Here is a 24,254-nt window from a genome sequence, read left to right on the forward strand (position 1 = left end):
TGCTATATGAATACCAGTAAGATACTACCTACTGGAATTATGTAAAGTAGCGCTCCACGTGCAGTAAAAACCTAATAGTTGACCAAATGAATACAACTCAATGACAAAAACATATAGGGCCAGGTTACAAGTGGAGCGCAAAATATAGCTTTAGCTAAAACGATATTTGCGCTCCACTTTATAATACCAGTGCACGCTAAAATATGCGCTGGTATTACAAGTTTACAGCAATGTGAACGCAAGCTTGGGTTTGCATTGCTGGGAAACATTGCTCTCACGAGGGAGCCTCGTTCTGATGCAGTTCCAGATGTGCAGCGATGTGCAGCAGTTAGTAAATAAATATGTATATGACTATATACAGTATATTTATGTGCATATACATATATATTTATTGGAAACACACAGTTCCCATAGGCCGCAATGTAAAGGCACTTTTCACTGACCGTTTTTTTTCTAATACCCCATTCCCACTAACTTTAAAGCCTCAAAACTACCTAGTGCAGTATTTTTAATTTAACAAACTATAATGCCCTCTATTTTGAGGGGATTTGGGGCACTTTTAGAAAATTAACCAGAAATCTAGTTAATTTTTAGAGCTTGCGGTACCAATAACCAGCCACTTGTAATGGCTGTTTAATTATCGTGCTCCTGCAAACTCGCAAATTTTCCTGTTTGCGGGATCGCAATAATTTAGGGCTCCACCTGTAATCTAGCCCATATTATAAACTGTTTCTACTTCATATTTTTTTAAATGCAGCTCAGACAGTATGAAGGACATTGCATAAAGTCAACCACTATGGACGGCGCCCAAGAGAAAAAACCTTGCTTGCTCTTCGGCACAAAACTCATTAAACTTTACTAAAGAACATGAAACGAAGCTTGATGAATATTGAGAGCACATTCTTTTGTCAGATGAGACCAAGATATTTTTTCCCTGCTCAGATGGGGTCAAGCATGTTTCTTTGGTGTGAACCAGTTCAGTATTATTAAAGTGAATGCATAGTCCTAACAGTGAAGCACAGAGTTGGGAGTGTGATTATATGGGTTGCATGAGTACAAAATGTGTTGGGAGATGCCATTTATAGATATCACCATGAATGCCTGTGGATATACCAAAATACTGGATGACAAGATGTCTCCCTGTATCCAGAAGCTTAGCAAGAGAGGAATATTCCAGCATGATAATGATCCAAAGCTCACAGCCACAATCTCAAAAGAGTTTCTAAAAAAGAAAAAAGTTAAAACTATGAGGACCTGGCCAAGTATATTGCCTGACTTGAATCCAATAGAACACCTCTGGGGTATTTTAAAGAGAAAGGTAGAGCAACACAACCCCTCCGGCATAGACCAGCTGAAAAATATTGTCCCTGAAAAATGACAGAACATCTCTCCAGAAAGTTGTGTGACACTGGTATCCTCCATACCGAGGAGGATTAAGTTTGTCATCAAAAATAAAGGGGAACATACAAAGTGTATACTGTATATATAAATAAATTGAATCTGAGTAATGAAAGGTCTATTGATTTTTGTTGCATTGAGTATGTCAGCATTTTAATGTCCATTTAATGTGCATTCTATAACTTACTCTTACAGCACATTTGCAGTAGAGTATTTAAAAATAAATGGAATGACCCTGAGTAAAGGAAATGATTTTACATTGCTATTAGATGATGTAAACAGCATTGAGTTTCGTTTTCCTATAATGTGTGGCACTTACTGCTAGAGTTATTTTCAGTCAGGCTAAAACACAGTCAGTTTTGGAAGCCAATTGGATATCTTTGTTTCATGTGTTTGGAATCTCCTCATATATAAAAGCTGGGAAACCTGCAAACTGCTGTAGAGAACATTGCTGTATTGTATTTGCATGCCAGATTGGTGTTGATTACAGAACAGATTTTATCATTCAGAAGAGCTTTTCACCATGGTCTGTTTTCTCCTACTAATCTTGGCTCTGGTTAGCAGACTTTCAGCAAAAGTTACGCCAGACTTCAACGATTGCCTTGACTTTTTCTATAACAAAACTCCCCCACAAGGGTTTGAAGTTCTCTCCAAACAGAACAATGATCTTGTACCTATTTGCCAGATGGGCAAGGACTACAAAGTGTCATTTGCTTCATTTTATCACAAGCATTACAGATATAGCTTATATTCAGCTTATATCTTGGATAACAAAATAAAATTTACCAACACAGATCAGAGGTATAGCCTGGATTCAGAGGTGAGTGAAAGCTTTGAGAACAACATGATATCTTACTTCTCTCACACAAGCATGTTCAACCTCACCTACATATACGTAACTTAGAATAATTTCTACCCATATTTTAACAGTAGAGGCTAATTTGGAAGGTTTACCTCTACAGCACAGTATAAATATGTTCACAAACGTGCAACATGCACTTTATAGCAAATTCATCACATCATTAACCCCTTAAGGACCAGGGCTGTTTTAACACTTTTGTGGTGTTTGTGTGTAGCTGTAGTTTTCCTCTCATTTACTGTTCCCATACAAATTATATATTGTTTTTTTCAGGACAAGAAGGGCTTTCTTTACATACCATTATTTGTATCATGTGATATATTATACTTTAAAAAAAAAAAAAAAAAAAATATGGTAAAAAATTGAAAAAAAAAACATGTTTTTTGACTTTTACTTGAAAAATCTTTTATTCATCTACAAAAGCTAATGAAAAAAAATGTTTAATAGATTCACAATTTTGTCCTGAGTTTAAAAACACCCAGTGTTTACATGCTTTTTCTGCAAGTTATAGGGCTATAAGTACAAGTAGGACATTGCTGTTTCAAAATATATATTTTAAAAATGTATCAATAGTGACATTGTAACACTGTCACAAATATAATAATTGGCTGTTACTATCTGCCTCACATGCCTGGCAGATAGTAACAGAAATATTTCGGCGGAAGCGATCTCTGATCGCTCCCGCTGCTCATTTTAAGTCATGACGGTTCAGGACCGTCATCAGTCCTCAAGGGGTTAAACCAATTAGCAAGATAATCAGTTATATGCCAACACTCCTCTACAGAAAGTCTCTTCAAACCGAACAATGTTGTATCTATCTTTTTGATGTATTAAGAATACTATAATCCATTATTTGCTTTAATTATTAGATGGGGAACAGCGATGGCTTATATTCTGACTCTGTATGTTCAGAGGACGATATCATGAATACGAGGTTTACACTGGAGCCACAGGTGAGTTGGATCTTGAAAATCACTTGTATCTCAATACAACCTCACACACAAACTGACACATGAATGTTATGAAACATGTTACACACTGACCTGAATGTTACACACTGACCTGAATGTTACACACTGACCTGAATACATGTAATGTATGTGTCACAGATGCATATGTGACACATATAGAGGCCAATTTATTAGGAGTACTAACTACGTGGCTTGTCTTGTCTATGCCATATCTCATCTTTGAATTTTACTATAATGCTGACTTTATTTTTCCTACCTTGTCATGTGAAATTGATAAGCCTCACTTACAAATCGAGTTATAAGTTTTCAAGTTCAATATTTTCAATTCAATTACACTACTTATATATAGTGAAACTTATCCTGTTATATTATAAAAAATATAGAAGGCACATGAAGGCTATTCTTTATTTCCACATTGTGCAATGTATTCCACAACTATTGTCTGCATTTACCTAACTTTAAAATTTTGAATACTTTTCATTTGCAGGTATGTACATTCTTAACTTCCCTACAGATCTAGACTATGTACAATTTTGCATTCCTATATATTTTTATGTTTATGCAACTCTGTGATAACATTCTTGTAACCTTAATGCCTTTCTTTGTGTCTTCAATAAAAAGAATTTAAAAAAAAAAAAAAAAAAAGAAAAGAAAAGGGACATCATAATAAATGTTCCTTATAAAAGATAGGGAATAAAGCACTCTTTTGTAAATATACAGGTGTTTAATATAATCTCATATTAAAGGACCAGTCAACACAGTAGATTTGCATAATCAACAAATGCAAGATAACAAGACAATGCAATAGCACTTAGTCTGAACTTCAAATGAGTAGTACATTTTTTTTCTGACAATTTTAAAAGTTATGTCTTTTTCCACTCGCCCTGTACCATGTGACAGCCATCAGCCAATCAGAAATGCATACACGTATCATGTGACAGCCATCAGCCATTCACAAATGCATACACGTTTATTCTTGCACATGCTCAGTAGGGGCTGGTGACTCAAAAAGTTTAAATATAAAAAGACTGTGCACATAAACGGCTAGATTTAGAGTTGGGCGGTAGCCGTCAAAACCAGTGTTAGAGGCTCCTAACGCTGGTTTTTACCGCCCTCTGGTATTTGGAGTCAGTCAGGAAAGGGTCTAACGCTCACTTTGCAGCCGCGACTTTTCCATACCGCAGATCCCCCTACGCCATTTGCGTATCTTATCTTTTCAATGGGATCTTTCTAACGCCGGTATTTAGAGTCGTGGCTGAAGTGAGCGTTAGAAATCTAACGACAAAACTCCAGCCGCAAAAAAAAGTCAGTAGTTAAGAGCTTTCTGGGCTAACGCCGGTTTATAAAGCTCTTAACTACTGTGCTCTAAAGTACACTAAAACCCATAAACTACCTATGTACCCCTAAACCGAGGCCCCCCCACATCGCCGCCACTCTATTAAAATTTTTAACCCCTAATCTGCCGACCGCACACAGCCGCCACCTACGTTATCCCTATGTACCCCTAATCTGCTGCCCCTAACACCGCCGACCCCTATATTATATTTATTAACCCCTAATCTGCCCCCCACAACGTCGCCGCCAGCTACCTACAATAATTAACCCCTAATCTGCCGATCGGAGCTCACTGCTACTATAATAAATGTATTAACCCCTAAAGCTAAGTTTAACCCTAACACTAACACCCCCCTAAGTTAAATATAATTTTTATCTAACGAAATAAATTAACTCTTATTAAATAAATTATTCCTATTTAAAGCTAAATACTTACCTGTAAAATAAACCCTAATATAGCTACAATATAAATTATAATTATATTGTAGCTATTTTAGGATTAATATTTATTTTACAGGCAACTTTTTATTTATTTTAACCAGGTACAATAGCTATTAAATAGTTAATAACTATTTAATAGCTACCTAGTTAAAATAATTACAAAATTACCTGTAAAATAAATCCTAACCTAAGTTACAATTAAACCTAACACTACACTATCAATAAATAAATTAAATACCTACAATTATCTACAATTAAACCTAACACTACACTATCAATAAATAAATTAAATAAAATACCTACAAATAAATACAATTAAACCTAACACTACACTATCAATAAATAAATTAAATTAAATACCTACAAATAAATTCAATGAAATAAACTAAAGTACAAAAAATAAAAAAGAACTAAGTTACAAAAAATAAAAAAATATTTACAAACATTAGAAAAATATTACAACAATTTTAAACTAATTACACCTACTCTAAGCCCCCTAATAAAATAACAAAGCCCCCCAAAATAAAAAAATGCCCTACCCTATTCTAAATTAAAAAAGTTCAAAGCTCTTTTACCTTACCAGCCCTGAAAAGGGCCCTTTGCGGGGCATGCCCCAAATAATTCAGCTCTTTTGCCTGTAAAAAAAACACATACAATACCCCCCCCAACATTACAACCCACCACCCACATACCCCTAATCTAACCCAAACCCCCCTTAAATAAACCTAACACTAAGCCCCTGAAGATCTCCCTACCTTGTCTTCACCTCACCGGGTTCAGCGATCGGTCCAGAAGAGGGTCCGAAGTCTTGATCCAAGCGGCGGCTGAAGAACTCCATCATCGGGCTGAAGTCGGAAGTCCATCATCGGGATGAAGTCTTCTATCAAGCGGCATCTTCAATCTTCTTTCTTCCGGAGCGGAGCCATCTTCTTCCCAGCCAACACGGATCCAACCTCTTCAACCGACGCCTACTCGCCGAATGACGGTTCCTTTAAATGACGTCATCCAAGATGGCGTCCCTCGAATTCCGATTGGCTGATAGGATTCTATCAGCCAATCGGAATTAAGGTAGGAATATTCTGATTGGCTGATGGAATCAGCCAATCAGATTCAAGTTCAATCCGATTGGCTGATCCAATCAGCCAATCAGATTGAGCTCGCATTCTATTGGCTGATCGGAACAGCCAGGAGATGATTGGCTGTTAAAGAATGCATCTCCTTGGCAACCTACATTCACAGGGTGAACCAATGAGAAGGGGAAAGCACCGTGGGCATAAACGAAACAGGTCGCCAATGATTAGATGAAGGAATGGTGAATGCAGAAAAAGGTAGAGTTGTTTTGTGACTTGCGGAGACTAAGAATTGATTTTGGCTGCGATCCCTGGGAACACTTTTTCACTGAGCAAGAAGCTGAAAACTTTACCTTGATATATGCAATAACTTTCCTTCGAATGAGGTGACCTAAAGACCCCCACAAATTGGTTCAAATTGGTGAAGTATAATTGTTCTAATTTTTAAAACTTGAAACAAAGCTTATTGGTAAGAACATAGTCAATTTGTATTTAATAGATTTAGAGAGCAATCTGCATTTTTACTAGTATTCAGCCTGTGTATGATTAAACTAATCCTAAACTTTAAGTTGCTTATCTGTGCAAATATATATAGTTATAACTCAGAGTTGGTTTTTTTTGCATAAAGAATATATATAACTTCTAGTGTTTAAATTAGAGTATATAGACTGTCCTACTGTTTAAATAAGCATTATTAGAATTGTATTGGGTGTTTAGCTGTTAAAGATTTTGGAATCTCCTTGTATTAACAGGGTAAAATTTTACTGTGAATAAGGTAGATTTTTATGAATGTTGCATAGCCTATTTGAATGGTTTTAAACGCATATAATATTGACTCATATTTTAATTATATATATATATATATATATATATATATATATATATATATATCAATGTGTTCATAGTTTTTTACTATTAATAAAGAATTCAGATATTTATATTAATTTTATTGTCTTAGTAGATGTATATTGATTGTGGGTTCAGTTTAAAGAAAGATTGTTAAATATACTCCCTGCCATATAATCACACATTGTTTGGAGAATACTGCTAAGATTTTTATAAATATACTGACATGTGAATCTAAGACATTCAGGATCACTGTTGTGTTTTAATTGAAAATGTCTCGCCATACTACTTGTTTGAAGCTTTAAGGTCATCCCTATGTTCTTTAATTTTATCTTTGAAGCTTCTCTTTGTTTTGCCAACAAAAAAGCTGGGGCATGAACACTCTAGGACATAAACCACCCCCTCAGTGTTACAATTAAAGAAGTGGTGTATTTTTAATTCTCTTTCACAATTGCCCGAGAATGTTTTTGTTCTTTTCATAAATTCACAGGTCACACATTTCCCAAATGGAAAATTGCCATTAGGAATATGGCTCTTTACCCAATTTTTCTTAGAAGGAGTAGGGACAAATTAGCTTCTAACAAGTTAATCTCTTATGTTAGGGGCACGTTTAGCTGTCAGATTGGAATAATATCCCACTTCAGAGGCTTTGCTAGTATCACTAGTAAGGACTGACCAATGTTTTTATAATATCATCTTTATGGTACTCCAGTGACAATTCTAATTGGTAATAAGTCTGATAGGCGATTGCTTTTTTTGTTAAAAAGCAATTCCTCGCTGTCCTGTTTTCTTGCTATGTCTTTAGCTCTATTAACGCATCTCCTAGAATAACCTCTATCTAGAAATCTCTCTTGCATTTCTTGAGGATGCTTGTCATATTTCACTTTCGATTAACAATTTCGACATAGTCGAAGAAATTGTCCTTTTGGGATGCCTTTTATCATATGTGCAGGATGATGTCTAGAAGCGGCTATTTGTAGCTGTTTCTTTTCTAAAGTTTTCTGTGACACGTGTGCTTTTTTCTTTACTGATTTTTATATTGAGAAATGCAATTTCTGAGTGACTGTCCTGAAGGGTAAGACGTATATTAGAGTTATTATCATTTAGTTCATGAACAAATGCATGCAGTAGTTCAAGACTACCCTCCCAAATAAGGAGGATATCATCCACATAGCGAAGCCGATGGGTAAAGAGCCATATTCCTAATGGCAATTTTCCATGTGGTCTGTGAATTTATGAAAAGAACAAAAACATTCTCAGAAAATTGTGAAAGAGAATTCAAAATACACCACTTCTTTAATTGTAACACTGAGGGGGTGGTTTATGTCCTAGAGTGTTCATGCCCCAGCTTTTATGTTGGCAAAACAAAGAGAAGCTTCAAAGATAGAATTAAAGAACATAGGGATGACATTAAGTCTTCAATCAAGTAGTATGGAGACATTTTTAATTAAAACACAACAGTGATCCTGAATGTCTTAGATTCACAGGAATAGATTAAGGTCTCCTCCATGGCAGAGGATGGGACCAAGATAAATGCCTCCTGCAAAAAGAATGCAGCTGGATATACACTCTTGGAACGCTCACCCCAAAAGAAATGAATGAGTAATTAGATATGGCTAGCTTTATAGGCTAAAACATATTAAGATAACCATATGGCCATATTTGCCTTTCTCCTCTTTCTCTGCGCTCTAAGCTTAAAGCAATCTCTGTGTTCCAATATATGACATAGTAAACGATAATTAGATCACTATTCCTATGCATTTCATATGATTTTACTTTGATATTTGTTAAATAAAGATTGTATAATATGTATCAGTGTACATTTTCACCCATCCCATGGGCAGAGCAAAATAGAGTATACTCATGACAAGGGAAAAGATTCACCATCCCTGAGGAAGCCCTGTCTACCAATAGACGTTGGGAGTGAAACGCGCGTAGGCATTGGCTGCTGTTGCCACATGACTTAGCCCTACACATCGGATTACGCTGCTCCATACGCCACTGCTGCTGGCGTTTTTTTCAAGGCAAGCTTGAACTTTTGTTCCAGATCCAAGCTGTTTGAAATTTTACAAGGCTGCATTGGACACGAGAAGACAGATAAGTGTTTTAACAGTGCTAATACAGCAATACTATCCCTGGACTTGGGACACAATTGACTTGCTATGCACATTTCTCCTACGAATGCGGAAGGTTGATTCATGATGACAACCTGTTTATGTAGGGAATGCCATTTCTAGCACCTAATTAATATCTGATGTCTGTTGCTTCTGTTGCTTCTTTGCAGTACTGTAACTGGCTGTGCTCTGTGGCTTATTAAACACTGTTTATTACTCTCGCTTGCCATTTCTCTATTTGAAACTTTTAAGATACCTCGTTCCACTTAGATCCCTAAATAGAACCTGCCCAGTTTATTCCTCCTTGTCATTTACACAGGGGTTCTGTGTGCAGCTGGGGTGTAGTGGTAACGTTGTACCCCGTAAAGTTTGCTGAATACGATATGTGTTTGGGCTGTTGATAGTCACGTGACATAGCTATCCGTTTTTATATACACTGTATTTATTTTCACTTACACTGTACAATTTGATACTACTATTCTATGCAAGTATGTGTAACTAATATTTGGCTCTTATATATCTCTTAAAGGGACACTCAATCAAAATTAAACTTTCATTATTCAGATAGAGCATGCAATTTTAAACAACTTTCCAATTTACTTCCATTAACTAAATGTGCACTGTCTTTTTATATTTAAACTTTTTGAGTCACCAGCCCCTACTGAGCATGTGCAAGAATAAACGTGTATGCATTTGTGAATGGCTGATGACTGTCACATGGTACGTGTATGCATTTCTGATTGGCTGATGGCTGTCACATGGTACAGGGCGAGTGGAAAAAGACATAACTTTTAAAATTGTCAGAAAAAAAATGTACTACTCATTTGAAGTTCAGACAAACAGGCCCATTTATCAAGCTCCATATGGAGCTTGAAGGGCCGTGTTTCTGGCGAGTCTTCAGACTCGCCAGAAGCACAACTTATGAAGCAGCGGTCTAAAGACCGCTGCTCCATAACCCTGTCCGCCTGCTCTTAGCAGGCGGACAGGAATCGCCGGAAATCAACGTGATCGAATACGATCGGGTTGATTGACACCTCCCTGCTGGCGGCCGCGAGTCAGCAGGGGGCGGCGTTGCACCAGCAGCTCTTGTGAGCTGCTGGTGCAATGTTAAATGCGGAGAGCGTATTGCTCTCTGCATTTAGCGAGGTCTTGCAGACCTGATCCGCAGTGTCGGATCAGGTCCGCAAGACCTTTGATAAATTGGGGCCTAAGTGCTATTGCATTGTCTTGTTATCTTGCATTTGTTGATTATGCAAATCTACTGTGTTGACTGGTCCTTTAATATGAAATTATATTAAACACCTGTATATTTACAAAAGAGTGCTTTATTCCCTATGTTTTATAAGGAACATTTATTATGATGTCCCTTTTCTTTTCTTATAGTCTATAGATAGTAATTTAATATATAGGGTCTGCACCATCAGGTATTAATTTTACCTTTTCTTTGTATCAATTCCTGTAGGAGTATTTCCCATTTATATCAACCATTTGTCCTCTCATTTTGTGTATATATATATATGGGCTCCATTTGAGAAAGGTTCGTCACAGAACCGAAACGTTATGGGTTAAGGCCCTATTTTTTTCACATGTTGTTGATTAGAAGGCTTGCTACAAAGTTTCCTGTGTTGCCTGCTGTTTTACGGATACACGTTTTACCTTTAAGCCAGATTTGTGTTCTGGATATTTCCTGCATTTACCTCTGTTGCAGCGCACCAGGCTGGTGGATGGATGGTGTGTGCCACTTAACCTAATTCATTTATATATATATATATATATATATATATATATACTTTTTAAAATGGGGAGAGTCCACAGCTGCATTCATTACTTTTGGAAAATACAGAACCTGGCCACCAGGAGGAGGCAAAGACACTCTAGCCAAAGGCTTAAATATCTCCCCCACTCCCCTCATCCCCCAGTCATTCTTTGCCTTTCGTCACAGGAGGTTGGCAGAGAAGTGTCAGAAGATTACAGAGTAGTCTGTTATGGAGGGAAGTACTCTTTGAGATGGGACTGGAGTTTTAAGTAGTCCTGTCAGCCTTTCAGTGAGAGCATGGATGAAAGTTAGAGTCTGGAGATTCAGGTAGAGTCTTTCTGCGAAACCATTGCGACTCATATTAATAGCTCCATAAGAAATCAGCGTTCACGAGTTTCGCTGCCTGCTTTCTTCACTGAAGTCCATGTCAGAAGCAACGCTACTATCTGTCAAGCTTGAAGAACCATGTTACTGTTCCACGGCATAGATTCCAGTAAGATTGTTTCATTATCCTTTTCATTGTGGGAATATAATGTATTGATAGAAGACGGGTCTCAGTGGGACTCCTTTATCTTTATGGAATCAAGGGTTAATATCTCCTGAGGGGGGTTATTGAACAGTGGGGTGCTTTATTCATATTTCTTATGTGATTCTGTCTGCTTATGTGTAGGGAACGTACAGAATGTACAAATTTTTTCGAGCTGCGCAGTTCATGTGGACTGGCGCGCTTTTCCTTTGGGCCTGCATGTTGCACCTCGTGGCCGGACGTGGTCACGTTTTTCTTTCTCCATTTCCATATTCCTGACCGAGTATCGATGGAGAGGCCTGTTTCCCTACTTGTCTGGGTCATAGGAGGTGGTGAGTGTCCCAGCCATTGGGGGTGGAAGGTGCCAGTTGTTTTTGTCCATAGTTTAACCAGTCAAGTTATGGAGGATTTGGATTTTTCGGAGGATTTCTCTGATTCAGATTCTATTTCCTGCATAGATTGTGTGGAGGCCCGGGTGTCCCAGCCCAATCAATTATGTTCCATATGTCGTGCTAGAGTGCTCTCTTCTCCCACTGGGGAGAGGTTAGAGACTGCTGAGTTGTCCGCCTCTGAGGATTCTGTGTCCCGTGAGGTGCGTCACGTAGAATTTTCTGTTCCTACACAGGCAGTTGTCCCAAATACCCTTACCCCTTCTCCAGAAGGAGGTTTGTTTCCACCAGAGGTTACTGCACGGTATCTTTGGCGTTGGTGCACTTACATCTTCCTGATTGCAAGCGAAGAGCTTATACGTGTCCTCTTAACCTGGGTGCGTCAGGTAAGAGATCACTTATATCGGATCTTTCCTCTGGGGAAACGGTTCCCTCTGAGGCTTCTGGGTCGAGGCCTTCAGGTGCCCCGCCGGAGGTGAGTTTTGCTTTTAGATTCAGACTGGCGCACCTGCGTGCACTGCTGAGACATGTGTTGGTGGTATTGGAAGATTCCAGCTCTGATTTGTTATTGGATCCTCATTCTTCTGAATCAGATGGCGAACAGCACTAGACGAGTGGAGGGATGGAGATCCTTTCTTCTGGTCGTCTTTTGTTTTGTGTATCTAATCCCAGTTCTGAGCTCTTAAGGAATCGGGTCTCTGACGGGCTGGCCCTGTTAGTGTTTCCATTTTCCTTTTGGCGTTCACCTGCGGGTGCTGCCTACTTTCTTTTGATCCGGTTAGGATGTGTTTTATTTCTTTATTTTCAGAGTTCGAGACTGTTGTAGACTTTTCCTTTTAGGAATTTTTTTTCTTCTCTGGGATTTTGATACTAGCGATTTTATGGTTGCGTTAGTTGTTGCTTCTGGCAGAAGCTCAAAACGAAATATAAAGACATTTTTTAAGACAAATTTTAAGCCTCTGAGCTTATTTGTCTGTTTATTTAGTCTAGTCCTGCTAGGGTTTAGAACTTTCAGTTGACCCTTGAACAGTTCTGTCATACCCTGGATATCAGGTTGGTCCTGGTTGGATACTAGTTCTCTCTGTACTTTGAGGTTTATATCAGACACGTTGTATCCTTGTCAACAGGCTGGTCCTGTTTTGTTACTAAGTTTGCTCACTTCTTGTTAAGAGATTGTTTTCTTGTTGCTACAAGCAATAGGAGGCCCTTCTATACATGTCAGGCTGGTCCTAGTTTATTTCATCTTGGTGGGGCATCCGATGTTGAATTCATACTCAATCCTCAGTGTTTTGTCCCTGCATAGCTAGCATAGTCAGCTGGGATTCCGATCCTGCTATGGCAGTATGTTTTTGTAGTTCCTGAGGTCCTTTTCACAGAAGCTAGAGTTCTACCTTCCGAGGGGGTTCAGATGACTTCATGGAGATCTTCAGTACCTGGTAGAGGGGGTGATTAATTTTCCCCTCTATTGGTACTCCATTGTGGATTGAATTGTTCTATTTTGGTTTTGATCTCCTTAGGCAGTGCTTCATTTCTCTCTGTCAAGGATTGCTGTTTTTTTCGCATTCCCTTGCCTTCTGGGGAAGGACTTTCTGTCATCTGGTTGTGGAGACCCGGTACTTAGGGACCGTTTTTCTTGCAGTATCCTCCTTTTGATCCTATATACCTGGGGATCTGGGGGATTGTTATGCTGTCTCTTTTGCCATCACCTGTTAGAAGTTTTAGAATGCTTGTTCATTTGTCAATTCCTTGAGCGGTAGGGGTTTTCCGGGTTTGATCCAGCCTGGATTTTTATTGACTGTCATATTCTCTCAAACAGGGATTCATTTCTAAGGTTTGAGTTCTGATCTCTTTTGGGTTCTACCTTTGTCTTCACACTTTGTCGGTGTTATCCAAGAAGCTCTCTGGGGCTGAGTGGACACTCACTGGAATAAACATGAGAGATCAGAGTCCAAGACCCCATAGGGGCATGGCAGTGGTTGCATCAACTCTTGTGCAATTACTTTACAGAAAGGGTTTCTTTGTGGTTGCACCGCAAGGTTTCTTGTTTTTTTTAACCTAGTCCTTGTCTTTGACTTGGCATTTTGGTTGATCTATTCTCCATAGATCTGTTTGGTATTCAGTAGCAGGCTTGGTCTCCTGGTCCTGGAGAAATCTCATTGTTCCTACTGGGGCGATTCCTTTTCTCTCTTCCGGAGAAATTAAGGAAGTTTTTCCTGAGAATTTCTCTACTGGAGTCTTCCTGGTTTTTCTTCAATTTCCTTTGATTGGGAGGATCTGGTCTGCTGCGTATATCCAGTTGACTCCTCCTGCGGTAATTTTCCTCATTTGAGTCTAATTTCAGTGGGTCAAGGGTCTCTTTTGCTGAGTGTGCCTTCCCTTCAGGTTTCTGAAGGGAAACGAGGATAGGTATACTGGAACCCGAGCTAGTCTCTCTGGGTATCAGTGCCTCTGTCCTACTTCTTTTTCTTAGAATATCGTGGCTGGGGATTCATTATCTGATCTCTGGGCCTTGTCGATGCTTGTCCTTTTTTAACTTGCCTGTCGCTTCTGTGGGACAGTTCGATCAGAGTAGGGGTCAGGGACTCTCACTGCTCTATTTGGGCATCGACAACATATTTCGAATCCTGAGTACTCCTTCCTTAGGGTGGGAGGCCTTGCAGTTGGTTCAGATGATTTGGAACCTTCCCTCAGCGGGTATCTGGTTCTTTATTATGGTCTGGGTGTCGTCCTTCCTTTCCCATTTTCTAGTGGGGGGGAGTTAGTTCGCCCTGCTTTCTGAATTTTTCTCTTGTTACAGGAAAGTCCTGGTGCAAGTTGGCTAGCTACTCAGTTGGCTAGTTTTTATAGTTTGACGTTTAGTCTGACTGCCTATCTGATGGAAGCCTGCGGCTTTCCTTTGTGGTGTACTCGAATATTACTATTCTGTTCCCGGGATTTCTGATCTACAAGTGTTCAGCTGCTCTGTGCTAGATAGCTGTATGTGGTAAGATAGATATGTTCTACCTTTTTGTCCTTCTAGGACTTCGGTTCTGGTTAAGGCTTTACATTGGTTGCTTTGGATCCATGTTGGCAGTGGTTGGGATTTTTTTCCTTTCTTTGCTCTCCTCCGTCGGTAGAGTATTCTCTATGGGACTTTGTCCTCTTGCAGCCTTGAAGTCTGCACTTTTTCGAGTTCTGCTAGGGGCTTCTCCCTTTGTTTGTCCTTGAGTTTTGGGGATTGTTTCTTCGGACCTTCTTATATGTTTTCTTCCTTTCTTCATTGTTAAGGAGAATGTGGTGTTGTTTGTTGATCCCTTCGCCATTGATCATGCAGAGGGTTTATTTTGTGTGTGCTTCTAGACTGTGGGACTTGTGTCTCCTCAGAGGCTTCTGTGCTCAGTAGAGACCAGGTTTTATGAGTGGTCTCTAACAGGGATCCTTATGGTTCTAATTGATGGGCAATTACCTTGTCCTCTTCACTTTTTTTGTTCCTTCTGCTTCTGTTGAAGTACTTTTTTGTCGGGAGTCTGGGTTATGGCAGGCTGTGGTGCCCTCAGAATGGGCCGCCCGTTTGCATTCAGTGTCCTCTATAGCTTGGGTATTGATTTCCCAAAAGTAATGAATGCAGCTGTGGACTATCCCCGTTTTAAGAAGAAAAACTTAAATTATGCTTACCTGAGTCTACAGCTCCCTGCCCGTAATTTTTCTGTGGGCAGCCTTAAATTATTTTTTATTCGTTCTCCTGGCACCTTTTTTCCCCCTGATGTTTCTCCTACTGTTCCTTGTTACCTTGGCAGAATGACTGGGGGATGAGGGGATTGGGGAAGATATTTAAGCCTTTGACTGGGGTGTCTTTCACTCCTCCTGGTGGCCAGGTTCTGTTTTTCCCAAAAGTAATGAATGCAGCTGTGGACTCTCCCCGTACAGAAGAAAAGAAAATTATCAGGTAGGCATAATTTAAGTTATATATATATATATATATATATATATATATATATATATATATATATATATAATTATATGTGTGTACATAGGTATTTTGTATTTATATGTTTATACATTAAATGTATTTACAGTCATATATACACATATAAACACATAGATACATATGTACACACATACAGACATATGTATAAGTGCATTGGAGTCCTTTGTAGTTAAGTAGATGAAAACATATTTATGCAATATTCATTATTAATAAAGTGTTTATGTATTTACTGTAAATATTTCACATTCCAATGTTCTGCACATAGGGAGATATGTTCTAAATATTTCTAAATAGATATTCCAGTATATATCTGTATGTATCTATACCTATATATGATCATATACTGTATATACAGTATATATATATATGTATATATAGACATATTTTTTATGTGAAGAACATTGGAATGTGAAATATTCATATTTTCATGTTGGGTTAAAGAACTTGAAAATATGCGATCAGGTTTGTGAGCTAGTAGGGTGTTAGTTTTTTTTTACATTGACTTCTATGGAGAAGACGTTATCGCGCATGCAATATTCTAAGTTCGGGTTAGCGCGAGAGTGAAAACGTTTTACTTTCAACTTGTAATACAAGCGCTACCTGACGCATGAAAAAATCTTACTTCTAGCGGAGTTAGAGTTTAAGCGGGAGGATTAAATACCGCTCCACTCATAATCTGGCCCAAAAATGTTCTTAATGATTAAGATAGAGCATATCATTTAAAACAACTTTTGAATTCACTTTTATTATAAAATTGTCTTCATTCTCTTAGTATCCTTTGTTGTGTGCAGCAATACACTACTTGGAGCTAGCTGAACACATCTAGTTATCCAATAAGAAGAGCCATATATGTGCAGCCCCAATCAGCAACTAGTGCATTGGGGCTCCTTAGCCGTCCTAGGTATGCTTTTCAACAAAGGCTACCAAGAGAACAAAGAAGATTAGACAATAGGAGTAAAATTGTATGTTGTTTTAAATTGCATGCTCTGTCTAAATCATAAAAAAATAATTTTGACTTTACTGTCTATTTAATAAGAATACAGTAAATACTGCAACATATTTACAAACAACCTATGTAGCTGCTCCTCCAATAGAAATATTCTGTTTGTTTTTTATACATATGGGGCTCCAATCCAATCACTCATAATTCCCCAGTACAGTGCATAGATTTTCATGGGATTTTATGCTCAAATGATTTTAACCCATCCTAAGCTGTTTGGAAATCTAGCAATACGCTGTGTATCTTATGCTCTATGTTGCACAAAAACATTGTCTATATGTTGCATGGGGACAGTTTGACACCGGTATTCAATAGCATCAGAAAACACACACCGGCAGCTTAATAAAGGAATACTTATTTATTTGTTTTGGATATGTAGAAATCCAGATATTTGTGTAGTAGACATGTGCAATTCGTTTCGGATTGATTTGGAAATTCGGAAAATTCGTCAAATTTGGAGATTCAGATCGAACCAAATTTCCGAATTAAAATACTGCCGAATTTACTGAATAAATCCGAATTAGTTCGGATTTATTCTGTAAATTCGGATGGCCATTACACTAGTATTGTACAGTATATTAGGTTATATCACTCTGCTATGGGTTACACCTAATATACAGTACATAATACTAGTCTAATACACAGCACACATACCGAAATTCCGAATTTCCAAATCCAGCCGAATTTTTTCGAATCCGAAACGAATCCGAAACAAATTCATTCGAAGTTTTCCGAATTCGAATCGATCCGAAACGAAATTCGAAAAACTCTGAATCAATCCGAACCGAACCAAAACGAATTTTTCAATTCGTATATTCTAATTATTAGGTCCATACCTAATTATTAGGTATGGACCTAATAATTAGAATGTTCATTTATAATTGTAAGGAAGTGTTTGAATGTTTAAACCTTAGTTATAAATTTTTTGGGCAGTGATTATCAATGCCCTGTATGCCCTATGCTCAGTCCAGGGGGTATATTTACCAAGTAGCAGATGCTGTTTATTCCGCGCGAGATTTTCGGCTTGCCAGAAATGGGAGTTAACTCGTCCGCCACCTTTTAGGTCCGGGGCGGCATTGCACAAGCATTTTACAAGAAATGCTTGTGCAGTGTTAACTGCAATGTTAAATGCAGACACAGCGTATGCTGCAGCCAATCATGTCCGCCTGGCATTTGATAAATGTATCCCCAGGTCTGTATTCCTGCATATATTTGCATTCAGAAGGTCTCTAAAATCATTGAATAGCCTGCAATACAGCTGTTTCCCCTAGTTTTTTTATTTCTTTTTTTTAACCATATATTCCTGTTGATCGTGTTCTAATTGAAAACCAACCTTTGTAAATAAAATGTTGGCTTTTCTTATTGATTGGATTTTGTTATAAATCAGTTAAAGGGACAGTCAACACCATAATTTGTGTTGTTTTAAAAGATAGATAATCCCTTAATTGCCCATTCCCCAGTTTTTAAGAACCAAAACAGTTATAATAATACACGTTTTACCTCTGTAATTACCTTGTATCTAAGCCTCTGCAGACGGCCCCCTTATTTCAGTAATTTTGACAGACTTGCATTTTAGCTAATCAGTGCTGACTCCACTGTAAATTCATGTGCATGAGCTCAATGTTATCTATATGAAACACATGAACTAATGCCCTCTACTGGTGAAAAACTGTCAAAATTTATTTAGATTAGACGCTGGCCTTCAAGGTCTAAGAAATTAGCATATGAACCTCCTAGGTTTAGCTTTGAACTAAGAATACCAACGCCTAGATTTAGAGTTCTGCGGCCAAAGGGGTGCGTTAGCTACACGTGCTTTTTCCCCCCGCACCTTTTAAATACCGCTGGTATTTAGAGTTCACAGAAGGGCTGGCTTTTCAGTGCGTTAGGCTCCAAAAAGGGAGCGTAGAGCATAATTTAACGCCACTGCAACTCTAGATACCAGCGGTGCTTACGGACGCGGCCAGCTTCAAAAACGTGCTCGTGCACGATATCCCCATAGAAAACAATGGGGCAGTTTGAGCTGAAAAAAAACCTAACACCTGCAAAAAAGCCGCGTTCAGCTCCTAACGCAGCCCCATTGTTTTCTATGGGGAAACACTTCCTACGTCTGCACCTAACACTCTAACATGTACCCCGAGTCTAAACACCCCTAACCTTACACTTATTAACCCCTATTCTGCCGCCCCCGCTATCGCTGACACCTGCATATTTTTTAACCCCTAATCTGCCGCTCCGTAAACCGCCGCTACTTACATTATCCCTATGTACCCCTAATCTGCTGCCCCTAACACCGCCGACCCTTATATTATATTTATTAACCCCTAATCTGCCCCCCACAACGTCGCCTCCACCTGCCTCCACTTATTAACCAGTCCAAAAGAAGAAAAGGAAAGAAATTGCAGGCTGTACCAATATTAGATATAGTAAAATTAGAAAAATTTATTGAAACTTGGTTAAAACTCCACTCTTAGAAGGCACACATTATTAAATTCATACAACCTCAGCACACAGGTGCTGCATCCGACGCGTTTCCTGCTTTAGAACAAGCACTTCATCAGGGATAAACAGCTGCTCTCCCTGTGATTATTTAAACCTCTCAAATTTAACCCTTTACAATGCTGTTAGAAGTTTGAGTAACCTTCCTATACTGCATTGATAGCAATGTATGATACACATATATACTTTTTTATAAAAACAACAAAGATTTAAATACTCAATTATTATAGACATTTACACAGAACATCTATATCATCTCAAAGATTTTTTTCCTAATTTTTAAAGGAATTACTAACATAATTAACATATTAGATCCAAAAGGTTTTGGATCATAAATGTTTATTTTTCTCACTATTGTGGTTATGTTAGGTGTTTATAAGTAGCTGCATGAAGGAAAATGGTATGGGATATTGAAATAAACTTCATGGATAAAGTAAGGAGGCTAAGTATGTCACCAATTTATTTGACTTCTAGTTATTATAAGGGATACATGATTTTATACTGGCTTTTAACCTATTAATTTGTTTTATGTAATTTAATTTTTAGTTGTTTAATTATGTTTAATTTTTATTTACTTGTTTGTTATTATTTGTTGTATTCCTTAGTTTCAAACTAGATGTTATGATTCATGTTTAATACTTTACATTATAATTTGGTTTACCCTATGAATAACTTCAGATCCCATATTTTATTCATACCCTTTGGAAAGCCTGTTTGGAGTTTATGTATCCAAAAGGCTTCCTTTTTATTTAGATATGCTAGTCTATCACCTCCTGTGATTTGTTTTGTGACACAATCAATTGCTTGAAATTCAAATAATGACAGGACATATTTCAATGAGTCTTCATCAAATGTGTGGCCTGGTCTATGTCTAGAGAAATGCTCAGCAACTGGTGTCTTTGGTTCAAAAGACTCTAAAGAAAGCAAATGCTCTCGAATGCGGTCTTTTAGGGGTCTGATAGTTCTGCCTGTATATTGACATCCACACAATTTGCAAGAGATAAGATATACTACATACTTCGATGTGCATGTTAGATGCTGAAATATTCTAAATTCATTTTTAGTTGTATTGGAGTGAAAGATGTCTCCCATTTTGACATGGTTACAACTTTTGCAAGGTCTTACACCGCATTTAAAGGTCCCATTCTTTTTAGTTAACCAATTGCGTGTGGATTCTTGTTTACTTTTTGAAAAATTTCTTTTTACATAGTTGCCTATAGTCTTGGCTCGTCTTGACACAAATCTTACACCTTCTGCTGTTATGTTGGTTAGTGATGGTTCCTTGCTTAGCATAGGAAGATATCTTTCTACAATTTTACAGATTTTTTGGTACTGGTTACTGTATTTCATCAAGAAGACTAGTTGTTTATTATCTCCTACTCTTTCCCTTGGTTTGTCAGTCAATAATTCAGCCCTGTACATTGATCTCACTAGTTCAATAGTTTCTGTGATGGCTTTGTCTTTGTAACCTCTCTTAATTAGCCTGTTCTTCAGATCCTCTGCATGGGTATTATAATCCCTGAGGTTGCTGCAATTTCTGCGCAACCTCATAAATTGGCCCTTCGGGATAGCTCTTTTTAAATGTGTGGGATGGTGCGAATCTGATCGCAGGATGGTGTTACCTGAAATGTCTTTTCTATATGTTTCTGTATATAAGACATTATTAATAGTATCTATTCTGATCTTTAGATCAAGAAAAGTGATGCTATCTCTATGCCAAGTATATGTAAATTTCAGGTTCATGCTGTTGTCATTGAGGATTTTGACAAAGTTTTCGAGCTGTTTGATGTCACCTTGCCATACTACAAGGATATCATCGATAAATCTCGTATAAAATACAATATTGTCCCTGTAGTCATTTAGTTTTCCAAATATTTTGAAAATTTCAAAATATCCAAGATAGATATTCGCATAGGAGGGGGCAAATTTCGCCCCCATTGCGGTTCCTCTATTTTGCAAATAAATATTATTTTCAAATACAAAATAATTGTGTGTCAATAAGAATTTAACTGTATCAATCAGATAGCTAATAAAGACTACATCATACTCTGTGTACAGCTTAAGGATTTCTTCCAATGCCAGGAGGCCTTGTTGGTGGGGTATGCAAGAATAGAGGGACACCACATCTATAGTGAGTAATAGATAAGTATCTTTCCAAGCAAAATCCTCTAATTTTCTAAGTAGTTGCTTGGTGTCCCTCAAATATCCAGGCATATTCCTCACAATAATTAACCCCAATCAGCCAATCGGATTGAGCTCGCATTCTATTGGCTGTTCCGATCAGTCAATAGAATGCGAGCTCAATCTGATTGGCTGATCGGATCAGCCAATCGGATTGAACTTGATTCTGATTGGCTGATTCCATCAGCCAATCAGAATTTTCCTACCTTAATTCCGATTGGCTGATAGAATCCTATCAGCCAATCGGAATTCGAGGGACGCCATCTTGGATGACGTCCCTTAAAGGAACCGTCATTCGTCGGGAAGTCGTCGGTGAAGATGGATGTTCCGGGTCGGCGGGATGAACATGGATCCGGAAGAAAGAAGATTGAAGATGCCGTTGATAGAAGACTTCAGCCGGATCATGGACCTCTTCAGCTCCCGCTTGGATGAAGACTTCAGCGGGATCATGGACATCTTCAGCCCCCCGCTTGGGCTTGGATCAAGACATCGGAGGAGCTCTTCTGGATCGATCGGTGAACCTGGTATGGTGAAGATAAGGTAGGAAGATCTTCAGGGGCTTAGTGTTAGGTTTATTTAAGGGGGGTTTGGGTTAGATTAGGGATATGTGGGTGGTGGGTTGTAATGTTGGGGGGGGTATTGTATGTGTTTTTTTTACAGGCAAAAGAGCTGAATTCTTTGGGGCATGCCCACGCAAAGGGCCCTGTTCAGGGCTGGTAAGGTAAAAGAGCTTTGAACTTTTGTAATTTAGAATAGGGTAGGGCATTTTTTTATTTTGGGGGTCTTTGTTATTTTATTAGGGGGCTTAGAGTAGGTGTAATTAGTTTAAAATTGTTGTAATTTTTTTCTAATGTTTGTAAATATTTTTTTATTTTTTGTAACTTAGTTCTTTTTTATTTTTTGTACTTTAGTTAGTTTATTTAATTGTATTTATTTGTAGGAATTGTATTTAATTTATTTATTGATAGTGTAGTGTTAGGTTTAATTGTAGATAATTGTAGGTAGTTTATTTAATTTATTTATTGATAGTGTAGTGTTAGGTTTAATTGTAACTTAGGTTAGGATTTATTTTACAGGTAATTTTGTAATTATTTTAACTATTTTAGCTATTAAATAGTTCTTAACTATTTAATAGCTATTGTACCTGGTTAAAATAAATACAAAGTTGCCTGTAAAATAAATATTAATCCTAAAATAGCTATAATATAATTATAATTTATATTGTAGCTATATTAGGGTTTATTTTACAGGTAAGTATTTAGCTTTAAATAGGAATAATTTATTTAATAAGAGTTAATTTATTTCGTTAAATTTAAATTATATTTAATTTAGGGGGGTGTTAGTGTTAGACTTAGCTTTAGGGGTTAATCCATTTATTAGAATAGCGGCGAGATTCGGTCGGCAGATTAGGGGTTAATAATTGAAGTTAGGTGTCGGCGATGTTAGGGAGGGCAGGTTAGGGGTTAATACTATTTATTATAGGGTTATTGAGGCGGGAGTGAGGCGGATTAGGGGTTAATAACTTTATTATAGTATCGGTGAGATCCGCTCGGCAGATTAGGGGTTAATAAGTGTAGGCAGGTGGAGGCGACGTTGAGGGGGGCAGATTAGGGGTTAATAAATATAATATAGGGGTCGGCGTTGTTAGGGGCAGCAGATTAGGGGTACATAGCTATAATGTAGGTGGCGGCGTTTTGCGGTCGGCAGATTAGGGGTTAATTATTGTAGGTAGCTGGCGGCGACGTTGTGGGGGGCAGGTTAGGGGTTAATAAATATAATATAGGGGTCGGCAGTGTTAGGGGCAGCAGATTAGGGGTACATAGCTATAATGTAGGTGGCGGCGCTTTGCGGTCGGCAGATTAGGGGTTAATTATTGTAGGTAGCTGGCGGCGACGTTGTGGGGGGCAGGTTAGGGGTTAATAAATATAATATAGGGGTCGGCGGTGTTAGGGGCAGCAGATTAGGGGTACATAAGTATAACGTAGGTGGCGGTCGGCAGATTAGGGGTTAAAAAATTTAATCGAGTGGCGGCGATGTGGGGGGGCCTCGGTTTAGGGGTACATAGGTAGTTTATGGGTGTTAGTGTACTTTAGAGCACAGTAGTTAAGAGCTTTATAAACCGGCGTTAGCCCAGAAAGCTCTTAACTACTGACTTTTTTCTGCGGCTGGAGTTTTGTCGTTAGATTTCTAACGCTCACTTCAGACACGACTCTAAATACCGGAGTTAGAAAGATCCCATTGAAAAGATAGGATACGCAATTGACGTAAGGGGATCTGCGGTATGGAAAAGTCGCGGCTGCAAAGTGAGCGTTAGACCCTTTCCTGACTGACTCCAAATACCGGCGGTAGCCTAAAACCAGCGTTAGGAGCCTCTAACGCTGGTTTTGACGGCTACCGCCCAACTCTAAATCTAGGCCCAAGAGAGCAAAGCAAAATTGGTGATAAAAGTAAATTGGAAAGTTGTTTAAAATTACATGCCCTATTTAAATTATAAAATTTGTTTTGGACTTGACTGTCCCATTAACAAACTGAGCTGTTGTACATTGTTTTCATACCAGTGGTCAAGTTGAGCAGGAACGCATGGAAACAGAGTTCCTGCACTATTTTTGCAGGTGGAACTAAGTTCCCCCTGGACAGAAAACCAAAACACTTCAGAAAGCACTGCTGCTGCTGCTGGGAGGAAGTGGAGCACAGTCTGATTAGAGGAATAGTGAGATCCTCTAGTAATGGGCAGTAACACTACCTACAATACACTAAATGTAAGCCTATCAGCGGCCCTGCTGTGTGATTACCCCGAAATGTGTTTAAAACCTGGTGCTTACATTTCTGTGTGGCTTGCTCTGGGGTTATTTAGCTCTCCTCAGCAGAAATAGGACTATTGCACCTTAAGTGGGTTAGACTCTGT

The 24,254-nt window shown here is 38.3% G+C and overlaps 1 protein-coding gene across 1 annotated transcript in view; it reads left to right on the forward strand.

The window, feature by feature from the left end:
• The first annotated feature begins 1,807 nt into the window (after nt 1-1,807).
• Nucleotides 1,808-24,254, forward strand: part of LOC128643124 (uncharacterized) — a 36,495-nt gene continuing 14,048 nt past the window's right edge. The window contains exons 1-2 of the mRNA XM_053696074.1: nt 1,808-2,218; nt 3,127-3,210. Of these exons, the coding sequence (XP_053552049.1) occupies nt 1,922-2,218; nt 3,127-3,210 (381 nt within the window). The 5' untranslated portion in view covers nt 1,808-1,921. The remainder of the gene's footprint in view (nt 2,219-3,126; nt 3,211-24,254) is intronic.

Source organism: Bombina bombina, chromosome 12 (genome assembly GCF_027579735.1).
Source record: "Bombina bombina isolate aBomBom1 chromosome 12, aBomBom1.pri, whole genome shotgun sequence".
Classification (NCBI taxonomy): Eukaryota; Metazoa; Chordata; class Amphibia; order Anura; family Bombinatoridae; genus Bombina; species Bombina bombina.